The sequence below is a fragment of the Hemitrygon akajei genome, chromosome 6 (assembly GCF_048418815.1).
Source record: "Hemitrygon akajei chromosome 6, sHemAka1.3, whole genome shotgun sequence".
NCBI lineage: Eukaryota > Metazoa > Chordata > Chondrichthyes > Myliobatiformes > Dasyatidae > Hemitrygon > Hemitrygon akajei.
Genome location: NC_133129.1, coordinates 182,293,562 through 182,307,512, shown reverse-complemented (window position 1 = coordinate 182,307,512; position 13,951 = coordinate 182,293,562). Strand labels below are relative to the sequence as shown.

At 43.1% G+C, this 13,951-nt stretch overlaps 1 protein-coding gene across 1 annotated transcript in view; it reads right to left on the bottom strand.

Annotated features, from left to right (window-relative positions):
• The window catches only part of LOC140729737 (spondin-1-like), a 328,115-nt gene that overhangs the window by 60,713 nt on the left and 253,451 nt on the right, over positions 1-13,951 (bottom strand). Inside the window, exon 7 of the mRNA XM_073049880.1 lies at positions 10,843-10,907. Coding sequence (XP_072905981.1) covers positions 10,843-10,907 — 65 coding nt within the window. The remainder of the gene's footprint in view (positions 1-10,842; positions 10,908-13,951) is intronic.

The following is a 13,951-nucleotide window of genomic DNA, read 5'->3' as shown; positions in this document are numbered from 1 at the left end:
CCGTAAATGTCCATTGCTAGACCACGACAGAAAAATCACTCATTTGCTAGCTCTGCTTTTAAACCTTCATTATTTTGATTATTTAAGTTTAAATTGCCAGCCTTCAACACATTCTTCTCTCCTTCAAACTGTATGTAATATTCAATTAGAATTCCGAGTGTGCTATCTGGGGCTAGGTGAGGCCGTTCAGCCCAACGTGACCATGCAGATTGAACTTCAAAGTAAATTCATTAGCAAAGTACATATATGTCACCATATACAACCCTCAGCTTCATTTTCTTGTGGGCATGCTCAGTAAATCCATAATAGAATGATAGCTCTCATGGAATCAATGAAAAAGCACACCAAACTGGATGTTCAACCAGAGTGCAAAAGGCAACAAACTGTGCAAGTACAAACATAAATAAATAAAAACAATAACTATCTTAAGATGCGACAATATGTCCCTGAAAGTGAGTCCACTGGTTGTGGGAACGTTTCAATGATGGTGAAAGTGAAGCGGAATGAAGTTATCCCCTTTGGTTCAAGAGCCTGATGGTTGAGGGGCAGTAACTGTTTCTGAATCTGGTGGGGTGAGTCCTGAGGCTCCTGTACCTTCTTCCTGATGGCAGCAGCGTGAAGATAGCATGAAGTGGATGGTGGGGAGTGCCTGATGATGGATGCTGCTTTCTTGCAATAACGCTTTGTGGAGATGTGCTCAATGGTGGAGTGGGGTTTACCGTATGCATTACTTTGTGCCTGTCACTGAAAAGGATCGTATCTTTCTATTGCTTATTTAAGAGTCTGTCTAAATCCTTCTTAAATATAGGGATTGATTCCACCACCTGCTCTGGCCGCACATTCTAGACATCAGAGACATCGTGATCATGATCTTCCTATCACCCACCAACTCTTATCCAACTTTTCTGCAAACCTTCGAACACTGGCTATCTCTCCACTTCCTCTCCTGTTCTGATGAAGCAACTTGACCTGAAACACCAATTGTCCATTTCCCTCCACAAAAGCTGTGACAAGATGATGCACCTTGACTACAACTAGAGTTCATGGGTTAGGGGTGAAAGGTGAACTGTTTAAGAGGAATATGAGGGGAACTTCTTCAGTCAGAGGGTTGGAATAGTGTGGAATGAGCTGCCAGTGGAAGTTGTGGATGCTGGCTTGAGTTCAATATTTAAGCAGAGGGGAGCAAAAGATGGTGCCAAAGAGCGACTTTTCCTAGCCCATCAGTGGAACAGATAAATTCTTTTTCTTATAGTGTCTCTATTTTCCTTTTCAATGTGGCTGGGGCCCCGTCAGAGTCGGTAATCTACAGCTGCATCAAACTGTGGTTCTTCGCAGTGGTGTGTTCCCGTTCTTGGAGCTCGCCAATTGGCCGCGTTTTCCATATCTCTAGGAGTGGCTTGGAAGTCAGTGCCTTCCATGCTGCGGTCTTGTATGGTCCTGTGGACATGATTTCTCACTAGTGTCGTGAACTGAAGCATTGAGACTGAGGCTACAGCTGTCAGAGGCCTCAGCACGGGTGATTGTGCTCTCTCTCTCTCTCTCTCTCTCTCTCTCTCTCTCCTCTCTCTCTCTCTCTCTCTCTCTCTCTCTCTCTCCCTCTCCCCCCCCCCCTCTTTCTCGTTGGTGAGTGAGAGTAGTGACTGCTTGTCTCCCCTCCCGCTGTGGAAGGAGTGATATCTCTCTCCCTGTTGTTGGTGAGAGTAAAGAGCCTGTGGGATGTCAAACTGTTGAGATTAATAGTAATTTTTGGTTGACTGTAGACTTTGGGGCGTTGCTGTTGCTAGCATGGAGTGCTGATGCTGAAAGAAGTGGTGGGAAGGGGATGGAGGAGGTTTGCTTCATGCTGGTGTTTACGAGTGAGAGGAGGCCAAGGGGCTTTGGAGGTCTAACGATTTTCTGTCATTCATTATTTGCTTTTTTTCTACTGTTTCGTGGAAGTCTGCGAAGTGTGAGAATTTCAGGTTGTATACTGTAAGCATACTAAGTGGAACTATGGAACCATTGAGATTTGGATAGGTACATGGATAGGATGGGTGGTGGGGTGGAGGAGGTGCCAGCGGAGGTGTAAGGTGCTTCTTCCCTTCGCTAGCCTGCAGGTTACCCTTGGGCAAGGTGTATCACCTGCTTAGCAGTTCCTCCCACTGCCGATCAGGGTCACATGAAACCACAGGAGCAGGTGGTGGATGGTTGTATGAGCAGCCGGTTATGTGACCACTGACGCCGGGCAGACAATCTCTGAAGAATATTGATAATGTCTGAGGTCACCTGTCTTGTCAAGACACTGCCCAGAGGAAGGTAATGGCAGACCACTTCTGCAGAAAAATTTACCAAGGACAATCGTGGCCACGGAAAGATCATGATCACCACAGCATAGGACATGGCACATGATGATGATGATGATGATGATGACATGGATGGGAGAGGTATGGAGGGCTGTGCTCTGGGTACAGGTCACTGGGGCTAGGAATATTCATAGTTCAGCACAGACCAGATGGGCCAAAGGCCTGTTTCTGTATTGTCGTGTTCTATGACTATGACTCTATGCAAGTGGTGATATATGACGACATTTTGCAGGTGATATTTTGACCTGCTGAATTTCTCCTTCTCTCTTGTCTGTTGCTCCAGACTTGCAGATTCTACCGTCTCTTGTGCCTCGATGCCTACGGTACACTCATAACATCATTAAAGGGCCATCCCACCCCGGACACAGTTCAATCTCCAGCCATCTGGTAGGAGATACAGAAACATCTTAGCCAAGATAGTAAGACTGAAAAACAACTTCTTTCTGAGGGCTGTTGTGCAGCTGAATAATTCTACACCCCAGTTTGCCAATGGCCTTTGCGTATTATGGACTACCGAAGTCACTTGTTACATGTAAATACGGGAATTTTTTAAATTAAGCTATACTGCATACATTGTAAATATCTGTTTTGCACAGACTGGAGTAGCACCACAATCCCGTTGTCTTGAGCAATGACAATAAAGTTCTATTCCATTCTATAAGTGTGATGTTATCACATTGTTCAGCACCACTGCAGCCTATTCTCTGATGCCCTGTAATTCACTACTGTAAGAACCTATTGTGATTCCTGCTACTATTTCAAAATATATTCTTGAAATTAAAAGAAAGCTATCCTGAAAACAGTCTGTGAGCTTCTCCTCTGGGCTTCCTTCGCCTGACTGATTTTTCCAATCTAAATGTAGATTAAAATCTATCATGATTACCGCCATTCCTTGTTGACAAAATCCCATTACTTCTTCTCTTATTTTCTTTCCTGTGTGTTTATTGTTAGGGGACTGTAAACCACTCAACATTTTATCTTTATTGCTTCTTCATCCCACCAAAAACACTTCTGCAGCTTGTTGGGCATCCCTCTTAGTCATTCAAAGACCTTCAATGCTTTCCAGTTCTCAAATGATCTGAAATGAAAAGTTCGGCACATTAACTTGGGCCGAAGGGACTGCACTGTGCTGTACTATCTTACGTTCTGTTCTGAATCAGCCACAATTGAATAGCTGAGCAGCTATGATGGGCCAAATGGACTGATTTTGCTCCTATGACTTATGTGGAGAAAGACCGGAATAAAAGAGAGCTGATATTATCAGTCAGGAAACAGCAGCTGGAGTTTCTTGGATGGAAGTAGGCAGTTTTAAATGGCTTGGCATGGGCAGGATGGGCTGATGGGCCTGTTCCTGTGCTGTACTTTTCTAGACTCTGTGACAGCGCATGACGCTCATGAGTTACATCAAGGGATGGGTGGGCAAATGGTTTGAAGAGCTTATTAGAACTTCTCAGGTTAAAGACAGATGGAAGACCGTGATTACCCATGTCATACAACACAGCACATAATGATGATGGTGGCAATGATTTATGTCTCATGGTCTTTATCCTTTGCCAGTCTCATATCCCATGTGACTGCTTTCAGATTTGGTCTATTTGTATCAGCCCTCACAATCCTCCTGCAGTCCCCCATTGGTGTTCCATTTCTCAACCATCCCCCTCTCCCTCCTGGGTCAAGCAGAATGTGAAAATGGTGGGGAATGAGAGGCCAGAAAGTTGTACCATCTATTATGTACAAAGAGCTGGAGACAATATGCAAACAGAAAATAACAAATCGTTTGGGAAAGCTGAGTATAATCAGACCCAACCATTGCGCTTGACAAGTTTGCGTTAAATCTGAGAGATGTGACAGGGAGAGTTGATTTAGATGTTGTGCATTTAGATTTCCAAAAGGACATGTAACAATATGTCACATAAGAAGTTGGTACATAAATAAACAATTCAAAGTGCTACATCTCCCATTCATCTCCTCCCTCACCTCCACCCAGGTGCCCAAACAGTCCTTCCAGGTGAGGCAATACTTCACCTGTGAATCTGCAAGGTTCATCCAGTGTTCCCAATGCATCTCCTTGGCACTGGTGAGACATTTTGTAAATTGGAGCTTCATCGAGCACATCCACTCCATCCACCAAAAGCAGAATGTTCCTGAGGTCAAACATTTTAGTTCTGATTCCCATTCCAGTTCCAACATGTCAGTCAATGGCCTGCTCTTGTGCCAAGATGAGGCCACCCACAGGGAAGAAGCAACACTTTATATTCTGTTTGGGTAGCCTCCAAGCTAATAGCATGAATATCAATTTTTTTCCTTCCAGAATTTTTTCCCTCCCTCTCCCTTCTTTTATTCCCCACTCAAGCCTTTTACCTCTTATCACCTGCTTAACATTTTCTTTGAATCCCCTCCTCTTTCTCTTTCTCCTATGCTCCACTCTCTTCTCCTATCAGATTCCTCCTTCTCCAGCCCTTTACCTTTTCCACCCACCTGGCTTCATCTATCACCTTCTAGCTATCCTCTTTCCCTCCTCCCACTTTTTTATTCTGGCGCCTTCTCCATTCCTTTTCAGTCCTGAAGAGGGGTTTTGGCCAAAAATGTCAATTGTTCATTCATTTCCATAGATACTGTCCGACCTGCTGAGTTTCTCCAGCATTTTGTGCGTGTTGTTGAATGGTGGGACAGAATTGGAGATACAGTGTGGAACAGGCCCTTCTGGCCCAATGAGCTGCACCACACAGCATCATCATCATTATGTGCCATTTCGTATGACGTGGGCAATCGTGGCCTCTCCATGACCATGATTGTTCTAGGCAAATTTTTCTACAGAAGTGAGTTGCCATTGCCTTCTTCTGGGCAGTGTCTTTACAAGGTGGGTGTTCCCATCCAGTATCAATACTCCTCAGAGATTGTCTGCCTGGGGTCAGTGGTCGCATAACCAGGACTTGTGATATGCACCAGCTGTTTATACGACCACCCACCACCTGCTCCCCTGACTTCACTTGACCCTGATCGAGGGGCTAAGCAGGAGCTACACCTTGTCCAAGGATGACTTGCAGGCTAGCGGATGAAGGAGTGCTTTGCACCACTTTTGTAGAGCTATATCTCCACCATGCCACCTAAGTACCACCCAGCTACCCATCTACTTAACCGTAGCCTAATCACAGGACAATTTACAATAGCCAATTAACCTGTTAACTGGTGTGACTTTGGAGTGTGGGAGGAAGCTGGAGCACTTCGATAAAGCCTATCGATCAAGGGGAGAACATACAAATTCCTTACAGATGGGGCTGGAATTGAACTTTAAACTCCAACATCCTGAACTGTAACAGTGTCATGTTAATTGTGCCCTCTCTTGTCCATTCCTGCAAGATGGCTTTTCAACCTCATTCCTTTGGAGAAAATTTTTATTCTTCACAATGGACTCTACTCTGAGTTTATCCTTACTTTATCTCTTCATTATTTCAGAAGAAGAGTTTTGAAAAGGACTTCTTTGCATCTCTAAAAACCATGCAGGTGCATTCTGAAAATTAGCTTCAAAGCCCAGCACAATTTACACTCAGTGGCCACTTTATGAGGTACTTCCTGTACCTAATATAGTGACCACCGACTGTACGTTCATGGTCTTCTGCTGCTGTAGCCCATCCAGTTTAATGTTCAACATGTTTTGCATTCAGCGATGCACTTCTACACACCACTGATGTAACACTTGGCTGCTTGAGATACTGGCACCTTAATGTCAGCTTGAGCCAGTCTGGCCATTCTCCTCAAAGTTCAAAGTAGATTTGGTATCAAAGCATTATACAGCCTTGAGATTCACCTCCTACCAGGGAGCCACGAAGCAAAGAAACCCAAAAGAATGCATAAAAAAGACCATTGAACACCCAACGTGCAGAGAAAAAAAAAAACAAATCATGCAAACAATAACTGCAAGTAAATAGCATTCTGAAATAAGCTCTGACCTCTCTCATTAAAAAGCATTTTCTCCATAGAACTGCAACTCACTGCATTTTTTTTTTTTGTTTTTTGAACCATTGTCTGTGAACTCCAGAGACTGTTGTGTGTAAAAATCCCAGGAAATCAACACTTTCTGAGATACTCAAACCACCCCATCTGGCACCAACAATCATTCCACAGTCAGTCATTTAGATCACATTTAGAAACATAGAAAACCTACAACACAATACAGGCCCTTTGGCCCACAAAGTTGTGCCGAACATGTCCTTACCTTAGAACTACCTAGGGTTATCCATTGCACTCTATTTTTCTAAACTCCATGTACCTATCCAGCAGTCTCTTAAAAGACCCTATTGTATCCACCTCCACCACTGTCACAGGCAGCCCATTCCACACACTCACCACTCGCTGTAAAAAAAAACTTACCCCGGACGTCTGTACCTACTTCCAACTACCTTAAAACTGTGCCCTCTTGTATTAGCCATTTCAGCCCTGGGAAAAAGCCTCTGACAATCCACACGATCAATACCCCTTATCATCTTGTACACCTCTATCAGGTCACCTCTTATCCTCCATTGTTCCAAAGAGAAAAGGCCGAGTTCACTCAACCTATTCTCATAAGGCATGCTCCCCAATCCAGGCAACATCCTTGTAAATCTCCTCTGCACCCTTTCTATAGTTTCCTGAGTGAGATTACCAGAACTGAGCACAGTACTCCAAGTGGGGTCTGACCAGCGTCCTATATAGCTGTAACATTACCTCTCGACTCTTAAACTCAATCCCATGGTTGATGTAGACCAATGCACCATACGCCTTCTTAACCCCAGAGTCAACCTGCACAGCAGCTTTGAGTGTCCTATGGACTCAGACCCCAAGATCCCTCTGATCCTCCACACTGCCAAGAGTCTTACCATTAATACTATATTCTGCTGTCATATTTGACCTACCAAAATGAACGACCTCACACTTATCTGGGTTAAACTCCATCTGCCACTTCTCAGCCCAGTTTTGCATCCTATCGATGTCCTGCTGTAACCTCTGACATCCCTCCACACTATCCACAGCACCCCCCACCTTGGTGTCATCTGCAAATTTACTAAACCATTCCTCCACTTCCTCATCCAGGTCATTTATAAAAATCACAAAGAGAAAGGCTCCCAAAACAGATCATTGAGGCACACCACTGGTCACTGACCTTCATGCAGACTATGACCCATCACAACCACTCTTTACCTTCAGTGGACAAGCCAATTCTGTATCAACAAAGTAAGGTCCCCTTGGATCCCATGCTACCTTACTTTCTCAATAATCCTTGCATGGGGTACATTAACAAATGCCTTGCTGAAATCCATATACACTACATCTACTGCTCTACCTTTATCAATGTGTTTAGTCACATCCTCAAAAAATTCAATCGGACACGTAAGGCATGACCTGCCCTTGACAAAGTCATGCTGACTATTCCTAATCACATTATGCCTCTCCAAATGTTCATAAATCCTGCCTCTCAGGATCTTCTCCATCAACTTACCAACCACTGAAGTAAGACTCACTGGTCTATAATTTCCTGGGCTATCCCTACTCCCTTTCCTGAATAAGGGAACATCATCTGCAACCCTTCAATCCTCCAGAAGCTCTCCCATCACTGATGATGTAAAGATCATCGCCAGAGTCTCAGCAGTCTCCTCCCTTGCCTCCCACAGTAGCCTGGGGTACATCTCATCCAGTCCAGGAAATTTATCCAACTTATCCAATTTCTTCCCCATTCTGATGTTTGATCTGAATAACAACTGAACCTTGTGACCATGTCTGCATGCTTTTGTGTAATGAATTGCTGCCACATGATAGGCTGATTAGATATTATATTGACAAGTAGGTGCACAGCTGTAGCTGATAAAGTGGCCTTTAAGTATATACTTTAAGGATTGTCACTTGGAATGATTATTTTCTATGAAGGAAGTCAAACACAATAGAATAGAGGAAAGAGGACAAACATAACAGAATTACCTTCTTCAATTCCTTGCTTAGGATATAAATATTGAATGCTCGAACCTTCAGCATCACCCAAGTGCACTCTCAAAGGTTGGAGAGACCAATTTTTATCAGTTTAGTCATGGGATGTGGTCATCACTAGGAAGACAAGTTTCTATTGTCCATCTCTAACAGTTTCTACACTGAGCAGCCCACTGACAAAGGGTCCCAGATCTGTAGGGCCACGGTCTCCTCTTCTGCAAGGATGAGTCCACTCTCAGGTTAGAGGAGCAACATTTCATCTTCTATCGGGTAGCCTCCAACCTGATAGCAAGAACGTCAATTTCTCTAACATCCGGTAATGTTTTTTCACCAGTTCCTTTCATCTTCTTCAATTCCACACTCTGGCTGCTTACACCTTCTCTTAGACTCAGGAGGTACTGCAGGTTCTGGAAATCCAGAGCAATACAAACGTTGTGCTGGAGGAGCTCAGCAGGTTGGCCAGCATCTATGGATGGGAATAAACTGTCGATGTTTCAGGCCGAGACCCTTCATCTGGACCACCTGCCAATTACCTTCCCTTGGTGCCTTTCCTCCTTCCCTTTCTCCCATGGTTGACTCATCGCTTTTATCAGATTCCTTCTTCTCCAGCATTTTACCTTTTCCACCAATCCCCTCCTAGCTTCTTACTTTATCCCCCTGTCTCTTCACCTGAACTCCTTCCCTTCCCCCTATCTTCTTGCTGTGCCATTGTCTCCCTTCCTTTCCATCTTGATGAAGGGTCTCAGTCCAAACCATCAACTGTTTATTCATTTTCATAGATGCTGCCTGACCTGCCGAATTCCTCCAACATTTTGTTGGATTTCCAACATCTGCACAGTCCCTTGTGTTTTCAAGTATTAGTTACTTCTTTCTCCACGGATGCTGCCTGACTTGCTGAGTATTTCCAGCATTTTCTGCATTTACTTCAGGTTTCCAACATTTACATTTATAAACTCATAGAGTCATAGAGCACTAAAGCGCAGAAACAAACCATTTGACCCATCTAGTCCGTGCTGGCTTCATGTTCTGTCTAGTCCCATTGACCCACACCATGACATACCCCTCCCGTCCATGTACTTATCCAAACTCCTCTTAAATGTTACATTTTAACCCATATCCACCACTTCTGCTTGCAGCTCCTTCCACAATCCGCACCCTCTGAGTGAAGTTCCTCCTCAGGTTTCTCTTAAATATTTCACCTTTAACCCTAAACCTATGACCTCTAGTTCTACTCTACTCAACCTCAGTGGAGAAATCCTGTTTCCATTTGCCCTATCTATACTCCCCATAATTTTGTTTATCTCTATCAAATCTCACTTCATTCTTCTGGGCTCCAAGGAATAAAGTGCGTAACCTATTTACTCTTTCCGCATAACTTGGGTCCTGAAGTCCCAGCAAGATCCGTGTAAATTTCTTTGTAGTCTTTCAGTCTTATTGATATCTTTCCTATAGGTAAGCGATCAAAACTGCGTACAATACTCCAAGTTCAGCCTGGGCAATGTCTTACACAACTTCAACAAAACATCCTAACGCATCCATGAAGTGCTGAGCAAAGCAGTCCAGGGAAAAACTGGATAAGGATCACAAAATCCCTTCTCTGAAGGACATTAGTGAATTAGATTGGTTTCTCTACTGTCACTGGTTGGTCAATGAGACCTTAAGATATAGAAACAGAATTAGCCCATCGAGTCTGTTCCACCATTCAATCATGGCTGATTTGTTACCCCTCTCAACCCCATTCTCCAGCTTTCTCCTCCTAACCTTTGATGTCCTTGCTAATCAAGAGTATATCAACCTCTGCTATTGATGGAGGTTATGAATCCACAGATTAGGGCAATGAATTCCAGAGATTCACTACACTCTGGCTAAAGAAATTCCTCCTCATCTCTGTTCTAAGGGAACATACTTCTACTCTGAGGCTATGTCCTCTTCTCCTAGGCTCTCCACATTTGGAAACATCCTTACCATGTCCACTTCATCAAGACCTTTCAATACTCGATAGCTTTCAATGAGATAGCCCTCATCCTTCTAAATTTCAGTGAATACAGGCTCAGAGCCCTGGAACACTCATTAACCCTTTAACTCAGAGGATAATTCTTGTAAACCTTCTCCAGATCTTCTCCAATGGCAATACATCCTTTCTTAGATCTGAGGCCCAGAGCTGCTCACAATATTGAAATCTGGTCTGACTAATGCTTTACAAAGCCTCAGCATTATGTTGTGGTTTTATATTCCAGTCCTCTCGGAATGAATGCTAACATTGCATTTACTTTCCTTACAAATCACTTCTGAGATTAGCTTCTGAAATCCAGGTAAACGAAATAGCTGGATTGCAATTCCCCATCTGCTGTTATGAACATGACTTTAGATTATAATTTCTGGATTCTGGATTATGGGAATCAATGCACAGTACAAACACAACTCACAAACTTTGTCTCTGTGGAGCAGAGCACTAAAAAACGTGCCAGAGATTTTCTATGGTTACTAACACCAGAATCTATTGTATCTGATCAGAATGCCAGCTGAAAGAACTCTTACTTACACATTCAGGGGTTGCCAAGCAGGCCATTGTGCTTTCGCCTTGATGACGGTCAACACGCTATCCCCCTGAAAAAAGCAAAAAATAAAGTGTCAATGTTTACCTAGTCATTAAAGTTGCAACAAATGCGTGAGAGGGATCGAGAGAGAGCTCTGAGACTGGTGGCTCTTTATCTTAATGTCTCTGCTAACTCAGGCATTTACCACACAAGATGTCTGTCCCTCTGTTAATGTCCTACCCTCTGTTTGCCCAATCAGCATGTCCTTCTCCGTTATGGACAAGCCCTATATCTTTTTGCCTATTCCAGTGTTCCTGGGAATAGCGAGTTTCATCATCTTCACCCTCCAAATAATGCTATGGAATTCTTTATTGTTTCCAGAATTCCTGTATGGGCTCCTCCACATTGGTGAGAATTGTTATAAACTGGGGGACTGCTTCATCGAGCATCTCTGCTCCGTCCGCCAAAAGTGGAACTTCCCATGGCACAACATTTTAATTCCTATTCCTATTCCTGTTGGTCCATGGCCTCCTCTCATGCCAAGATGAGGCCACCCTCAGGGTGGACGAGCAGCACCTTATATTTCTGTTTGGGTACCCTCCAATCTGATAGCATGAATATTGATTTCTCCTTAGAGTAAAAAAGATTCCCTTCACCTCCACTCTTCTATTCTCCACTCTGACCTTTTACATCTTCTCCACCGCCTATCACCTCCCACTAGGTCCCTTCCTCTTTTCTCCTATTGTCTACTCTCCTCTCCTATCAGATTCCTTCCTCTCCAGCCCTTTATTTTTCCAACCCACCTAGCTATCCTTCCCTTCCCCCTTGAATCTTTTTTTATTCTGGCATCTTCCAACTTCCTTTCCAGTCCTGAAGAAGGGTCTCAGTCCAAAATGTTGACCATTTACTAATTTGCATCAATGCTGCCTGATTTGCTGAGTTCCTCCAGCATTTTGTGTGTTGCTGTGGAACTCTTTGGTGGATTAACTTGCAACTCAAGATCTATGAAGGTGGTTGTGGCAAAGCTAGAACCCCAAAGAAGCTAGTTCACATCTCACCATGACAACTAGAAAATTTCAGTCCAATAAATAAGATTTTGTGGTCATGATAAGCATCTTACTGTTGTGAAGAAGATTTAAACTTCTTCAGCATTGACATGACTTGAAGAGACATTGCAGTGGAGCAGCAAATCATAAACACAAGTGATTCTGCAAATTCTGAGAAACCCACACGAAATGCTGGAGGAACTCTGCAGATCAGGTACTCTTTCCTGAAGAAGTTTAAATCTTCCCTTTGACAGAGAGTCCTGATGAAGGGTCTTCTGTTTATTCCTCTCCAGAGATGCTGCCTAACCTGCTCAGTTCCTCTAGCATTTTGTGCGTGCCTCATTAAATTTCTGCAGATATGTTCTCTTCTAACTACTGCCATCAAGAAGGAAGTACGGAAGCCTTAGGTCCCACACCACCAAGTTCACGAACAGTTATTACCCTTGGACCACCAGGCTCCTGAACCAGTGTGGATAACTTCACTCACCTCAGCACTGACCTGATTCCACAACCTATGAACTCACTTTCAAGTCCCTACAACTTATGTTCTCAGTGTTACTTATCACTTATTTATTCATCATTATTAGTTGTTTTCATTTTTGTATTTGCACAGTTTGTCTTCTTTTGCACATTGATTGTTTTTCTTTGAGTGTAGTTTATCACTGATTCTATTGTATTATTTTGTTCTACTGTGAATGCCCACAAGAAAATGAATCTCTGGGTAGTATATGGTGACATATACCATATGCACTTTGATAATAAATTTACTTTGAATGCCGAACTTCGGACCTTTCAGAAGATGCTGTTGAGCTCTTTGCTGGATTAATTTGCAACTCAGGTGCCATGAAAGGGGTTGTGTCTGAACTGATACCTCAGAAGCACAAGTTCAAATCACAACACAGCAACTGTGAAATTTCAGTCCGGTAAGTAAGATTATGTGGTGATGATAAACACAAAGCTATCTTACAGTTGTAAGCATTCATTTGTTCAAGAAAAAAATGTTCAAAATAGAAATCTTCCTCATTACTGATCTACAGGTTTGTGATTGACTCTCATTTAATTTGTGCAGTATGGGACGAGCTGCCAGTGAAAGTGGTGGATGTGACTTCAGTGTCAATGTTTAAGAGAAGTTTGGAAAGGTATATGGATGGGAGGTGTACGGAGGGCTATGGTCTGGGTGCATGTCAATGCGACTGAGCATTTTAAATAGTTGGGCATGGACTGGATGAGTCAACGAGCTTGCTTCTGTGCTGTAGTTTTCTATGACTCTATGTCTCTAAAATAGTCCTACAAGCAACTTGATTGTTTCAAAATGTAATAATCATAATCACAAGGATAGAACAAAAATTGACCAAGGCATTAGATCTGGTGACTGGGAATAAGATGGCAATCCAGTTAACTCTGCAATCTCCTTAAAAACAAAACTGTAGATGCTGGAATCTGAAATAAAGACTGGTAAATGCAAATAGTGCTCAGCATCCACAGATGGATTTAATGTTTTGACTTGAAGACGTTTTATCAAAAGCACTTACTGAGTTTTATTAAACCTTTTGTTTATCATAGGCCATTCTGTAACTAAGGATACGGACCCAATTTGTATGTTAAAGAGTCTCGTAAATTAGTTCCAAGTATCCAGCTCTATTTGCAAGCTCAAGCAGATTCAGAAACAGCTCAGATTTCAGCGGCACAGTACTGTAGCAGTTAGCGTCGGCCAACTGTGATCAGGATTGAATTCCCGCTGCTGTCTGTAAGGAGTTTGTATGTTCTCCCCGTGGGTTTCCACCAGGTGCTCTGGTTTCTTCCCACCTTCCAAAGCTGCACAGGATAGTGTTAGTAAGTTGTGGATATGCTAGAGGCAAGAGTGGCAAGAGGCAAGAGGCCTGTAGAGGCAAGGTGACACTTGCAATTGCCCCAGCACATATTTGGATTATGTTCGTCGCTGATGCATACACTATATGTTTTGATGTATTGAGGTTCCTGTGACAAATAAAATTAATCTTTAATCTAAAACATGAGAACATATGCAGATGTTGAAAAACCAAAGCAACACACAGGTCTGGCAATATCT